At 26.9% G+C, this 15,978-nt stretch overlaps 3 protein-coding genes across 3 annotated transcripts in view; 1 reads left to right on the forward strand and 2 right to left on the reverse strand.

Moving 5' to 3' along the window:
- LOC127284934 (uncharacterized) overlaps positions 1–15,978 on the reverse strand; it is a 530,987-nt gene that overhangs the window by 128,396 nt on the left and 386,613 nt on the right. The gene's annotated exons all lie outside the window — the stretch shown is intronic.
- Positions 620–5,393, forward strand: LOC127284930 (uncharacterized). Its single transcript, XM_051310651.1, has 3 exons — positions 620–685; positions 800–4,239; positions 5,159–5,393. Exon 2 carries the CDS (start codon positions 848–850, stop codon positions 4,223–4,225), a length of 3,378 nt encoding a protein of 1,125 aa, XP_051166608.1. The 5' UTR covers positions 620–685; positions 800–847; the 3' UTR covers positions 4,226–4,239; positions 5,159–5,393.
- LOC127284929 (uncharacterized) lies at positions 8,278–13,028 on the reverse strand. Its single transcript, XM_051310650.1, has 3 exons — positions 12,952–13,028; positions 9,286–12,731; positions 8,278–8,487 (listed from the first exon to the last, which is right to left on the reverse strand). Exon 2 carries the CDS (start codon positions 12,675–12,677, stop codon positions 9,300–9,302), a length of 3,378 nt encoding a protein of 1,125 aa, XP_051166607.1. The 5' UTR covers positions 12,678–12,731; positions 12,952–13,028; the 3' UTR covers positions 8,278–8,487; positions 9,286–9,299.

Consider the following 15,978-nt stretch of genomic DNA (forward strand, 5'->3'; position numbering starts at 1 on the left):
GTTATTATGACTCAATTCCAAATAGACTGATAATAATGATAATAAAAAATTAGTCAATTTTTTTTTTATTGATAATATTATAACAATACATTTACCTTGAAATGAAAAAAAAAACTGCACGCGCGATAAAATATCAAGGGAGAGAGGGAAAAACATGTGCGCGACTATTTACTTCTTTATTAAAGTCACGTAATTGTCAAAAAAGGTGTTCAGCAATTATAAATAATATCTTATTGTATACATAGTCCATCTGCTAAAATTATTTTTGCTGCATTCTTTTATTAAAAAAAAAAAAAAAAATCAAAATTACCAAAAAGGGAAAAAATTATTAGATATTTTTAGAAAAATTTAGGTTATGTTCTCGTGACACAAGTGTAAAAAAATATATCGTAAGTTTTTGTACAATTCGAAGTAATATGTAAATTTAAAGAAAAAACCAGTTATATTATTTATTAAACTACATAAATACTTGAAGTTTTTTATTTTACAATTGTATAAATAGAAAATTTACAATAGAGAACAAATATATTTTTTTATCCAATGATAATAATTGTAGGCATTTTATATATAATAAGGGAGAAAATCATATTTTATTTCAGTTTTACTTAATTCTTTGGTAAAAGTATTCTTCATACTAAATTTTATATCGTTAATTTTCCGTCGTTTTAAAAAGCAACAGAATCAGGTAAGATTAAGATCTTTGAACAAAAATTATTAAAATAATAAAATTTGCTGTATTTTTTGAAATAAATTTTGAAATTTACACAAAAGTAAAATTATTTTTCTCTTATATTCACAGATTAAAAAAATTTTGGCGTTTTAAAATCTCACAGTAGAGATAAAAAAAATGAATACACTAACACATAATAATATACTGGAGACAATACAATTTATACCAATATTTACATACCTAAATATACTCAATGATTATTTATACCTTAAAAATTATTTAACAGAAGATGATCAAACAAAACCAATACCAATTGTTAATGCACTTCATCAATTCTTTGAAGACAATCGAGTAAAAAAATACAAGACTGGTGAATTAATAAAAATTTTATTAAAAGGCAGCGATCTCTATGGAGAAAAAGATAACGAAGAATTTGATATTGTTTTTGCCAATGCCATGTTTCATCACATCATTAGTTCTCTTGTATTTGAAAAATATGGAAATATTTATGGTTTCTTTGTACATATATTTCGTGAAGCGGAAAATTTACAAATAGACTACATATTTAATTTAATAAAAGAAAATCTTCAAAAAGCATCATTTGACAATGAATATGGCAATAGTTCGAAACTTACTTCACTCTCAGTGAATAGAATATTTAATGACATTATATTGCCAATGTTTCCTCAACCAAATAAAGTTGATTTTAATTTATTGTCACATGATTATATTTATGCACAAGCTGGTTCAATGTTTCTTATATCTGGAAGAATTAGTAATGTATATTATAATAATTCCAAACACTACAGTGATATAACCCCAAAGGACGTTAATTTATTTGAAGAATATCAATTAACTGGTTATGTAATTGAAAAACTAATTGTAAATGAGAAAAAAAATTTAAGAATGTTAAAATCTTTTGCTCTCTCAGCTCTTATTTATGAGATATTTAATTCTAAATATGAATACATTAATTCGAATGTAGGGGAAATTATATCAAATTCACATTTTTGGCAGATGGCCTATAAAAATTTGTTTCAATATATAATGAATATTTCTAATAATATTACAGATCAATTGAATGAAGACTACAATTTAAAAATGCATTTTGCAGTATCGAGTTTTCAAAGTCGTACAGCATTGGCTAAATTTCTCATTGACGTTCATTGTAGTCAATATAATAATACAATGTTAAAAGTTTCTGAATACTTAAATAATCCTAATCACTTCGAATGTGAAAATGGAACATCACTACCTGATCTAAACGAATGGTACATGGATCAAATTAATCATATTGTCAGTATATATGAAAAATTTGATTTAACATTAATTCAACAAGCATTTGGAGAATCTTTCATAAATTCTCTTAAATCAGCTAACGTTATTATAAAACTAATACATTTTAATGATAAAATAGATATTGGTGACTTTTCTAATACGATACAATCACCCTATGATTTGTTACAATTTTATTATCCCGATAGGATGATAATGGAACATTATATTTTAAAAAGAGAAAGCTATAATGTAACACTAAACAAAATACCTGATGAATTACAATTTAATTATAAAACTTTTGATATGAAATATCAAAAATTATTCAATGGCAGAACAATATATAAAGTTTTAAAAGCATTAAATTGGAGTATGGATTTGTTTTGGAAAAATTTTTTAGATTATAAAAAAGAACGATTAGAGATGTATTTACAATTTTTTCACATATGTCAATTCAAAAATGAAGAATGGAAAAATAAATTTTGGCAAGAATTTAGTTTACCACAACAGGCATTTAATTTTAATTTATCAACAATTAATAGAGGTGCAAGTTTTTGTGAAATAACTGAATTGAAATTTTCCGATAATGAAAATGATGATTCATCAAATATAATACATACAAAGACAAAGGAACTTTTGTCCTCGTTAGGAACATCTATAAATGCAATTTTTTTACAAAATACCTGTAATCAAGTAATGGAAGAATTAGAGATAGAACAACGAGAGGAAACAGTTTCTTTGAAAAGTATATTAAACAGAATTGATTTATTTGAAAATATTAGTCTAATTCAATATGAATCTACATTTGAACTTACAACTTTAGCACAAGAAAACATTGTTCTACTAACAAAGATCATTAATGCCTTAAAAAGTAAAACAAATTTGAGTTTGGTGTCAATAACAAATTCTCTTAATAAAATGTTAATTTTAAAATCATCTACCCTCAAACCCATTGGTTTTGTTGGTGAAGATAATAGTCATATAGTATACATAAACACTATTGATATGAAAAGTGATACTGGCTATGGTTATAAGTTCACTGTTATAAATACAGATGTTCCAAAATCTGTATTATTGAGAACTGGCTATGAATATAAGAATGAAATATTGATTTTACAAATTCAAGACTTTACAGACGACATTAAATTGTATCTTAAATTAAATGACTTAACTTTAAAACCAGAGGCTGAAGAATTTGTGTATGAAGTCAATAATCAACTTCAAAGAAATTCGACTAAACTTAAATTTTTAGGAATACCACTTTATCACGATGATGATAAATGTAATGATCGTTTGTATTTTTTACAGTCAAGACAACTTAATGTTTGTCAAAGAAAATTGAAATTTAATGTTAAAAACGAATATGAGGAGAATATAATAAAATATGTCCAAAATAAAACACAACTTTCCGAACAACAAATACGCGAAACATTGAAAAAATACACATTTCCAGATAGGGCAGCACAATCATCAGCTATTAATCATTGGATAAATGATAAATTCTTCCAATTACCTCATTGGATTGAGAATTATGTAATTAAAAATTCCGATGATTTAAATACATTAAGATACAGTTTAAATCTTGAAAATCATAATACTATATCAATTTTTGATGGTAAATTTCGAATCTTATCATTTTATCAACAAAGAGATAGATGTCGAATTGAAAAAGAAGCAGCTTTAGAAACTATAATTGAAGATTACAATCAACAGAAAGTTAGATTATTAGCATCATTTCATGATTATTATGCGATAAGAAATTTTGCAACAACCGGATATTCACGAATAATTTATGATTCACATGAAGCGAAACTAATGAAACTTGCTTTATATAATTTAGCAATAAGACAATCTGACGATCCGGAGGAAAAATTTGATGAGAAATTATATCGAATTGAATCTAAACCTATTGGTTATATTAACAAATTACTAACTTCAAAAACAAATATTACTTTACAAAAATTTACAACAGCCTTGACATGTCAACTACTTGCCATAAGTCTTGCCGCTTATCCACAAAATGGATTTCAAAATATTGTTTATGAAATGTTATTTGATGGACCATATATGAGAGGGAAAATACAACAACTTTATGAATATGAAGAAACAATGATAATTCTATTACCTGGAACTGTGTTTACAATTGCAAATTATACAGAAATGTACATTGAAGGATTGGGTTTTGTTACGAAAGTGGTACTTCAGATTAAACATTATGATGAAGACAAGTACAGATGGTATAAAAAAATTATGAATGAAATTTCACAAATCAACTTCTAAAGACAAGCAATGCGGTAAGTTAAAAAGTTTATATTTTTATACTATATTTTAAAAATTGGATACTAGAAAATAAAAATTCAGTTCATTGAAGTAGAGGAAAATATTTACTAAAGGATTTGAAAAATTCCGAGAGAAACATTTCGTGAAACAGCACTGTAAAAAGGAAAGTACTAAAACAGTACCGATTTTAGGTATATCAAAATAGAACCAAATGACAATTTCGTACCTGAAGTCAGTATTAAATTAATACCTTTCTTTTTACAGTGAGAAGAACCAAAAGCCATACTATACTTTTCCAAAGCATTTTGACATGCTGCATCTGAATCTGCTTTTAGAATTTACTCAGCATGTCGGATGGTAATATATATAATTTCTTTCCAAAAAGGTAGTTACGGCATCTGAAACTGTTATTCTTACCCTTTAGAATGCATTTTGAAACATTGAAAAATCTTTATTTGGCTCTGAGTTACAGTCATTTGAGTTTTCTGAGTTTGGTGAATTTACCAATATTCGTATCAAAAAATTCAAATGACTAACTCCAAGCCAAATAAAGATTTTTTAAAGTTTCAAAATGCATTTTAAAGAATAAAAATAGTACTTTTAGATAATATAACGACCTTCAAAAAAAAATTATCTCTTGATGTTACATGACCTGAAATAAGTATATGGTTCTTAGTTCTGAAGTAGGTCAAAATTTTATCGGCTTTAATTATTATTTGATTCTATTAAATTTTATTTGCTTCTAATACAGAAATTAATAGTTTAAATACAGTTTATTTGATTCAAATAAAAATTATTAGGTATAAACAAATTTTTTTTTGAACAAATTAAAATTATTTGATGGAAATAAATTTATTGTCATTATAGTCAAGTTTTTGGAAGAATTTAATTAATAAAAATAGAGACTAATTTGAAATCTATTTATTCTTACAGAATTTCGACATTCAATTGGATATATATTTATTTGATGAACCTTGCTTTTATGTAGAATGCGTAGACAAAATTATTTTCGAAACAGTTTCTCCATAAATACCACAGAAAGGTGTTCACAACATGATTATATACATATACACTGTAAACTTAAAGTGGTATCTTTTTAGAATGCAACGTTTTGATTCGATATAAGGTATCAAATTGATACAAATATTTGGATCATTTTCAAGAAGTGATCCAGAATATAGGATCCAATGTTTTTTAAAAATATTTATTCTTATTTATTTTTATTATTAAGAAAAATTTTCGTTTTTTATAAATAAAAATTGATTCAAAAAACATTGTTTTCTTTGTTATTTAACTAATCGTTAATTTAGGCGCATAATTTTTTTTTCAAATTAATTAATTTATCTATTTTCATTTGAATATTTTCGGTATAATCGTACGTTCAGTTTTAGCGCATAATAGACGCATAATCATATTTGTATGATTAAAATTGTTTTTTATACTATCATAAAAATAGTTTATATTATTTTTGAATATGTACAATTAGAATCGTTTACAACTCTTCTTTTATTATTATTGCTCTTTTCATCATTTTTAATTTTTTTATTTCCTGTTTTGATATTTTAAAAATTGTTTCTCTCAAGTATAGTAAGATATATTTTTTTTCCTAATATACAATTGAGAAGGATTAAAATTCAATCAAAGAGCAGTATACCTTGGAGGACTTTCTTCCGATTGAAATGACATTTCCAAAAGCAAAACATAAAATTTCACACACATATAAATAAGAGAGAGAGAGAGAGAGAGATATTATGAATATACTCATCGACCTATAAAAGGAACTTTTTATCCATTCTAGCTGCCAAAATAAGTGACAAAAAATTCTATTATTTAAAGCCCGTCACTCGGATTTGTCCAATGTCTGTTGTGATCCAAATTTTTTTTTTCTCTCTCTTTATTGCTGGAAATTTTTTTTCTTTTGCCTCTCGAAGCCGGGAAGTGTATAGTTCATAATCGTACAGGTTCCGAATGCCAAGTTTGGTTTTCTGTATAAAGTGAGTGCGCACACTATATACTGGCCGGTTTCCATTCAGTGAAGTTTTGTTTTTTTTTCTTCTTCTTCTTCACTCTTCTCTTCGACCCTCGACCGATTTCACAAAGGGAGCCGAAAATCTCGCGGTATATTGCATATGGCTCATATATACTATATACTCACCTCTCTGCCAAAAAGGATTTTTAATGACGGTGCAGAGAGTTTAAACTGTTTCGCACGGATGTTGCACGATTTTTTAACCTGGAAAATTCGCGGAAAATCAACTGTTCTTAAAGCTTTAGAGTACGCTTCAAGTAGCGCGAATATAAACGCTCAAAGTAACCATGAACGATGCAAATTCAAATTTAAGAAATCTTCTAATATATATATATGCGTCTTCTCAGATGAGATATATAAGGTGACGATATGCTCCTTTTCCCACGTGGTATACATAAAGCAACCACTAGAAATCATAACGTAAGATGAATTATATTAAAAATTTTATAAGAAAATTTTATATATAACGGATACGCCTTAAATTTTAATATTAATTTTTCATTTTATAAACAGCAAAAGAAGTTGGAAAATTTTTGATATTTATTTACTTAAATTAGTATGTAATTATCATTTTGGCATTCGGAATTGTTATTTGCGATAATCCAATAATTTTCTCCTTCAATTTGTTCACAATATTAATGAAACAATTAATTATATTAATTAATTCAATTATTATAAATCTTGAATAATAATTGGTGATTCTATTACAATATTATTCCGCAGGATATAAGGATGTTACAATTAGAAACGGTGAATGCAATGCCACGGTGCGCCAGAAGGAAGTTTAAATAAAAATGAGTTGGCACTTAAAAATTCTTTTTGATTATGGTTCTTAAATAAATAATAATAAAATTCATTTTAAAATACTTTTTTCTCGAAACATGAACACTTTTAACAAAATCAGCCAAAATCCTCATCTTATAAATTTCCTAAATCCAAAAGACGGTACGAAAATCCATAGAAAAACATGGTTGCAAAACAAAAAGTAGAAAAGTAATCTAATAACAGCTACGACTTTGTGCGCCCTGCATGCTGCTGCCATCTGACGGCGGCAGGAGGTAATGAACCTGTCATTATATTACTTTTCGTTTTGCAATCGTGTTTTTGTATGGATTCGCATAATTTTTCGGATTTAGGAAATTTATATAAGATAAGAATCTTTTGTAAAAAAAGTGTCCGTCTTTCAAGAAGAAAGTATTTTAAAATTAATTTTTATCATTTTCACGTTTAGTGCCGTTTTTATAGGGCGATAATTAAAGGTCTCTTCTTTCCGAAGAATTTTAGAGACCATTCGATTCTCAAAAATAAGTTTTGTCCCTCTTAAAATAGTTCTTTTAACATTATAATTTAATTTTTTAAAATCGGATACAAACACTACAGCAATATAATTATTTATATATGTAAAATTAAATGAGTCACTTCGTTCTGAGCGTCTTTTTCTCTTTTTGCCGGTAAGCGAGAAATGTCGTCTGCTCTGACTCGGGTTGAAAGCGCCATCTACAACTTTACGAAATTCACACCGCGGGATCATTCAAATTATAATGAGCTGTCAATAACGACATATTTACTTTATTTATCCAATAATAAGATAATAATTATTTCAATCGTTACAGTGCAATTATAATGAATAAATTTATGCGTTATAACTGTGCGTTCAGATATTAAAATGCATTTTGTAAATTCTATAATGATGCTTTATCAATCGTATTCGATTACGCGAAATTATTTAATTAAAGTAAAAAAAATTATGCGTTTATTGTACCCCAAAATTATGCAGTATTAGGCGCAATTATGAAATTAATATATAAAATTACATTCAATCCTAATGAAATACAATTAAAAATATTATTCAATTAAAATTATACCTACAGGTAACAATTATGTTATCGACTGTGCGGAACTATGCTCAAAAATCCATGAATTATGCGGGTTTGACGAATTTTCACTCGTCAAAATATTTTCTATTTAAAATAAAATAAAGAAATTAGAGAAAAACACAAAATAATAATATTAAACAAAACAATTTTAATTGAATTAATTTTTATTTATAAAAAACATAAATTTTTCTTAATAATAATTTATGTCTGTAAATTAATTCTATGTATATAATCATCTTGTGAACACCTTTCTGTGGTATTAATGGAGAAACTGTTTCAAAAATATTTTTGTCTACGCATTCTATATAAAAGCAAGGTTCATCAAATAAATATATATCCAATTGAATGTCGAAATTCTGTAAGAATAAATAGATTTCAAATTATTCTCTATTTTTATTAATTAAATTCTGCCAAAAACTTAACTATAATGACAATAAATTTATTTTCATCAAATAATTTTAATTTGTTCAAAAAAAATTTGTTTGTACCTAATAACTTTTATTTGAATCAAATAAACTGTATTTAAACTATCAATTTCTGAATTAGAAGCAAATAAAATTTAATAGACTCAAATAATAATTAAAGCCGATAAAATTTTGACCTATTTCAGAACCAAGAACCATACACTTATTTCAGGTCATGTAACATCAAGAGATAATTTTTTTTTAAAGGTCGTTATATTATCTAAAAGTACTATTTTTATTCTTTAAAATGCATTTTGAAACTTTAAAAAATCTTTATTTGGCTTGGAGTTAGTCATTTGAATTTTTTGATACGAATATAGGTAAATTCACCAAACTCAGAAAACTCAAATGACTGTAACTCAGAGCCAAATAAAGATTTTTCAATGTTTCAAAATGCATTCTAAAGGGTAAGAATAACAGTTTCAGATGCTGCAACTATCTTTTTGGGAAAAAATTATATATATTATCACCTGACGTGTTGGGTAAATTCTGAAAGCAGATTCAGATTCAGCATGTTATAAAATGCTTTGGAAAATTATAGTCTGGCTTTTGGTTCTTCTGTTACACAAAATGTTTTTCTCGAAATTTTTCAACTCCTTTAGTATAAATATTTTTCCCTACTTAAATGAACTGAATTTTTGTTTTCTACTATCCAATATTAAAATAAAGTATAAAAATAGTTTAACTTACTGCATTGCCTATTTTTAGAAGTTGATATGTGAAATTTCATTCATAATTTTTTTATACCATCTGTACTTGTCTTCATCATCGCGTTTAATCTGAAGTACCACTTTCGTAACATTACCCAATCCTTCAATGTACATTTTTGTATGATTTGCAATTGTAAACACAGTTCCAGGTAATAGAATTATCATTTTTTCTTTATATTCATAGAATTGTTGTATCTTCCCTCTCATATATGGTCCATCAAATAACATTTCATAAACAATATTTTGATATCCATTTTGTGGATAAGCAGCAAGACTTGTGGCAAGTATTTTACATGCAAAGGCTGTTGTGAATTTTTGCAATGTAATATTTGTTTTAAAAAGTAATAATTTATTAATATAACCAAAAGGTTTAGATTCAATTCGATATAATTTCGCATCAAATTTATTTTCTGGATCGTCAGATTGTCTTATTGCTAAATTATATAAAGCAAGTTTCATTAGTTTCGCTTCATGTGAATCATAAATTATTCGTGAATATCCGGTTGTTGCAAAATTTCTTATCGCATAATAATCATGAAATGATGCTAATAATCTTACTTTCTGTTGATTGTAATGTTCAATTATAATTTCTAAAGCTACTTCTTTTTCAATTCGACGTCTATCTCTTAGCGTATAAATAGATGAGATTCTAAAATTACCTTCAAAAATTGATACAGTATCTTTTAATTCAAGATTTAAAGAGTATCTTAATGTATTTAAATCATTAGAATTTTCAATGGTATAATTTCCAATCCAATCAGGTAATTTTAATAATTTATTTTGTAGCCATTGTTTAAAAAAAAGGAATAGTGTTTCCTTATCTGGAAATGTGTAATTTTTTATTGTATCACGTATCTGTTGTTCAGAAATATTTGTTAAATTTTGTACATATTTTATTATCCTCTCTTCATAGGCGATTTTTTCATCCAAAAGCCTTTGCCTTAGGCAAATATTAAATTCTTTTGTACTTTCAAAATATAAATGATTGTTACATTTATCATTATCGTGATAAAGTGGTATTCCAAAAAATTCAAGTTTAGTCGAATTTCGTCGAAGCTGATTATTGATTTCATAAATAAATTGTTCAGCCTCAGGTCTTAGAGTTATGTTATTTAATCTAAGATACAATTTTATATCGTCTGTAAAGTCTTGAATTTGTAGAATAAATATTTTATCCTTATATTCATAGCCAGTTCTCAATAATACAGTTTTTGGAACATCTACATTTAAAATAGTGAACTTATAACCATAGCCAGTATTACTCTCCTTATTAATAGTGTTTATAAAAACCGTATGACTATTATTTTCACCGACAAAACCAATGGGTTGGGAAGTAGTGGATTTTAAAATTGACATATTATTAAGATAATTTGTGATGGTCTCAAAATTCAAATTTGTTTTATCTTTTAATGCATTAATGATCTTTGTTAGTAGAACAATGTTTTCTTGTGCTAAAGTTGTGAGTTCAAATGTAGATTCATATTGAATTAGACTAATATTTTCAAATAAATCAATTCTGTTTAATATATTTTTCAAGGAAACTGTTTCCTCTCGTTGTTCTATCTCTAATTCTTCCATTACTTGATTACAGGCATTTCGTAAAAAACTTGCATTTATAGATGTTCCTAACGAGGACAAAAGTTCCTTTGTCTTTGGATGTATTATATTTGCTGAATCATCATTTTGATTATCGGAAAATTTCATTTCAGTTATTTCACAAAAACTTGCACCTCTATTAATTGTTGATAAATTAAAATTAAATGCCTGTTGTGGTAAACTAAATTCTTGCCAAAATTTATTTTTCCATTCATCATTTTTGAATTGACATATGTGAAAAAATTGTAAATACATCTCTAATCGTTCTTTTTTATAATCTAAAAAATTTTTCCAAAACAAATCCATACTCCAATCTAATGCTTTTAAAACTTTATATATTGTTCTGCCATTGAATAATTGTTGATAAGTCATGTCAAAAGTTTTATAATTAAATTGTAATTCATCAGGTATTTTGTTTAGTGTTACATTATAGCTTCCTCTTTTTAAAATATAATGTTCCATTTTCATCCTATCGGGATAATAAAATTGTAACAAATCATAGGGTGATTGTATCGTATTAGAAAAGTCACCAATATCTATTTTATCATAAAAATGTATTAGTTTTATAATAACGTTAGCTGATTTAAGAGAATTTATGAAAGATTCTCCAAATGCTTGTTGAATTAATTCTAAATCAAATTTTTCATATATGCTGACAATATGATTAATTTGATCCATGTACCATTCGTTTAGATCAGGTAGTGATGTTCCATTTTCACATTCGAAGTGTTTAGGATTATTTAAATATTCAGAAACTTTTAACATTGTATTATTATGCTGACTACAATGAACGTCAATGAGAAATTTAGCCAATGCTGTACGACTTTGAAAAGTCGATATTGCAAAATGCATTTTTAAATTGTAGTCTTTATTCAATTGAACTGTAATATTATGAAAAATGTTCCTTGTATATTGAAATAAATTTTTATAGGCCGTCTGCCAAAAATGTGAATTTGATATAATTTCCCCTACATTCGAATTAATGTATTCATATTTAGAATTAAATATCTCATAAATAAGAGCTGAGAGAGCAAAAGATTTTAACATTCTTAAATTTTTTTTCTCATTTACAATTAGTTTTTCAATTACATAACCAGTTAATTGATATTCTTCGAATAAATTAACTTCATTTGGGGTTATATCACTGTAGTGTTTGGAATTATTATAATAAACATTACTAATTCTTCCAGATATAAGAAATATTGAACCAGCTTGTGCATGAATATAATCAAGTGACAATAAATTAAAATCAACTTTATTTGGTTGAGGAAACATTGGCAATATAATGTCATTAAATATTCTATCCACTGAGAGTGAAGTAAGTTTCGAACTATCGCCATATTCATTGTCAAATGATGCTTTTTGAAGATTTTCTTTTATTAAATTAAATATGTAGTCTATTTGTAAATTTTCCGCTTCACGAAATATATGTACAAAGAAACCATAAATATTTCCATATTTTTCAAATACAAGAGAACTAATGATGTGATGAAACATGGCATTGGCAAAAACAAGATCAAATTCTTCATTATCTTTTTCTCCATAGAGATCACTGCCTTTTAATAAATTTCTTATTAATTTTGCAATTATGAACTGTTCCGTTTGATGATCATCTATGTATTCAATAAGTGTATTTACAATTGGAATTGGTTTGTAAAGATCTTCTTCTGGGAGATAATTTTTAATGAATAAATAATCACTAAGTATGGTTAAATAAGTGAATATTGGTACAAATTGCACTGATTCTAGTAGATTATTTGATGATAGTGTTTCCATTATTTGTTTGCATTGGCTGTGTTTTTCATCAAATTAAATTTTGTATTTATCAATCTGTGGATTATAAAAGAGATGCAACTTTACTATTTTTATTTTATAATTTTAATTTTACAATTTTTATTATACGTTTACTATTATTATTAATTATACTATATTTATTGTAATTTTACTATTAATTCATATTATAACTTCTTTAAGTGATGAATTTTCTTTTAATTAATTTAATAGTGGCAAATTTTTTAAAACTATTATTTTTTAGTATCAGTAATAATACCTGATTTGGTTTATAAAACGTTGGAATTTTTCGAAAGGATAAAATTTATTTGAATAATGCTTCCAGCTTGAAAACAGTTAAACTAAAATGTATTATATTTGCTTTTTGTTGTAACTGTTTTTATAGTAAATTTATTATTTTATTTATGATAAGAATATGCTAATCATGAATACAAAAACATATGTGTTCTAAATTGTTTTATTGTCCATATGCTTCTATTGATACAATTGTAAAATAATTTGTTTTTTATGTATCTAGGTAGTATGAATAATACAAATATTAAAAAAATAGTACGCTAGAACTCGTGTTGCTATACTAGTTATAGTTGGTAAAGTAAAACATTGTATTACACACTTCAATACTATCGGTAAAACTGATCCCTACATTACCGATTGTAGTTTGGTAAGTGCCGGCTTGCCTATAATCTACCTACAATCGATAAAGTAGAGAACCGTATTATAACAAACTTTACCACTGTTGGTAAAACCGATTCCTTCATTATCGACTAAAGGTAGGTGCGTTAATGCCCGTGTTGCCTATAATCGATAAAGTAGATTACTGCATTGTATCGCAGTTTACAAATGTCGGTAATACCAATTCCTACATTATCGACTGTAGGTAGAACCCTACTACTACTTAAAATGTTATTATAATTTGTTCTAAATTTATATAAAATTTTGTAGTTTTTTTCTAAAGTAACAGTTAAGTGAACTTTAAATTACATTTTTGTCTGTTGCAAAATAATTTAATGATAAGATATTTCTTTTTGAAGTATTATTTTTGGCATTAAAATATTTTTAAATCCCTAAATGGATATACAATTTTTTTTTAGACCCCTTTTAAATTTTGGACCCTTTTTATATTGACATCCTGATTTTTCCTGTTTCTGCTTAACGAGCCGAATATCCCTATATATATGTGGCGTACTTCCTTCCTTCTTCGGAAACGAGAGCCCTTATATACCTTTATTTTGTTTTTATTTACTTTTGGTACTCATCCTCTTATTCGAAGAGCAATAGGAGGGAGAGAAAGTGGAAGTAAACATTGGAGCCAAGGAAGAGACCATGTAGGAGCAAAAAAAAAAGAGAAAAAAAAAGAAAACAAGTTTCTGCGTTGACCATATGTCATGATGACCTTACGGTATCCCGTTTTAGCGGAGGTGAAGTTTCTTATCTTCCGTTTATATGTGGACCTCCGACATATAAACGTAATCCAAGTGGAAGACAAACGTTCACAAAATAAATTTATCCTTCTCTTTTCTATCCCCCTTCCCTCTCCAAGGTGATTTCATTTCGAAAAGCAATAGTTTTTCAAAAAAAAATATATATATATACATGTATTACATACGTACTTTCCTGTCACGAACGTCAGGTTCATCAAGTCTTCAATATTTGAGATCAAGTCTCCATGTCCACCGCCATATTATACATGATCCTTACCTGGAAGAAGAAAATTTAAACATAAATATTTATTTCACATAGAGTTTTTTTTTATATTGGTATATGCAATTGCTTATCATATTGGATAAATTTTTTTTTGTAAATTTAATAAAAATCATATTATATTGTAATAATTATTCAAGAACACTAGAAAGACGAAAATGTTGTTTTGTTGACGATATGGCATAATACTACTGGCAGCCATTTTCCTATGGACTTCTCATATCGCTCAATTCAACATTGGATAGTTCAGGAATCTGCGTTACCGACTGCCGCATTTCGATTATGGATATTCTATTGAATATTAACTAATCTAAATGACACCGAGAAGAGAGGTCGCTGATTAACGACGCTTTCGAGTTTGACACGTCGGCCATTTTACTCTCATTCTCATCCTAGTGTTCGTCGAGTTAGTGTCATTCTCTTTTTGGGTGAAATATTTCAAAATTAAAAAAAATTAATACGAGGCGATAATCGTAGTCGTCATCATTTAAATTTGGAATCTCAAATTTTTTATTTTATGTTCGTTTCCTATACCAATTTGTTTCAATGAATAAAATTTTCCTATTGTCTTAATTTTTTATTGGGGAAAAAATGTTAAAGGGTCAAATAAAATTTTTCTCCTCAATCAAAATTTAATAATTGGTCATGCCCCACATAACACTTTGAGCTACTTTAAATTACTTGAAAACCTTTTGTTACTTTCAAAAAGGACTCTTGTTCTTAAAGCCAATCTTTGCCAAGTTCTCTCTCTCTCTCTCTCTCTCTCTCTCTCTCTCTCTTTCTGGATAAGACAAATTCTCTCTTATTAGACTTAACGCTCTTTTAGATTCACTTTTTCCCCTTCTATTCTCTTCCTCTCATTTCTGTGTGTCGATTTGTCTTCATTTTGTGTGACGCGTTCTGAACCGAAAGTCCTTTGTGGAAGTCCGCGGGAACTTGTAACGAGCACTCTCGCGTCCGGCCAGTTTTCATTTCCCGAAGTCGAATATATTCACGCTTGGATTCATTGACTGTACTACTACTACACTATCAATGTGCATTTAACGTTGGAAATTGTACTACACACTGTGCAGTTGGCGCGTGTGTCAATAAAAGCACTCATGTGGTGACAGCGCTGGGAATTGCATCAATATGGAATAGTCGGCAATCTCCCTTCTTTGAAATTTAAACGGAAAATTTACAGAATTTCATGTTTTTTTCCCCCAGGGAAATTCATATATCAATATATATATATATATACACAATATTCTGCACTTTTTTCTTCTTTGATTGAATGACGACACTTTTTAATTATTAGTATTATGTTGATTTTCATACTTTATTATTTTTTTAAAAAATTTTCACATTCTGATCAATTATAATGTTACAAAGAAAATAATTTTTTAATCCTATTTTGTAAAAAAAAAAATTTTTTACAATTCATTAATTGAGTAAATCAGAGATGCCAACGACTGTCGCTAAACGCAATTACGCTTGCGCCACAAAAAACTTGTGATTGGTAGTAAAAAACAGCGTTTATTTAAATCTTTTTTTAAATTAATTTTTAAAATCTGTTAACGAAGCCTAATTTGGGCAAAAAGAACAG

This window comes from Leptopilina boulardi, unplaced genomic scaffold (genome assembly GCF_019393585.1).
Source record: "Leptopilina boulardi isolate dan_hultmark-lab unplaced genomic scaffold, ZJU_Lbou_2.1 LbouV2_327, whole genome shotgun sequence".
In the NCBI taxonomy this organism is placed as follows: domain Eukaryota; kingdom Metazoa; phylum Arthropoda; class Insecta; order Hymenoptera; family Figitidae; genus Leptopilina; species Leptopilina boulardi.

Excerpts from the sequence above, each read along its gene's own strand:
- LOC127284930 (XM_051310651.1), top strand. The coding sequence starts at position 848 with ATGAATACACTAACACATAATAATATACTGGAGACAATACAATTTATA.
- LOC127284929 (XM_051310650.1), bottom strand. The coding sequence starts at position 12,677 with ATGGAAACACTATCATCAAATAATCTACTAGAATCAGTGCAATTTGTA.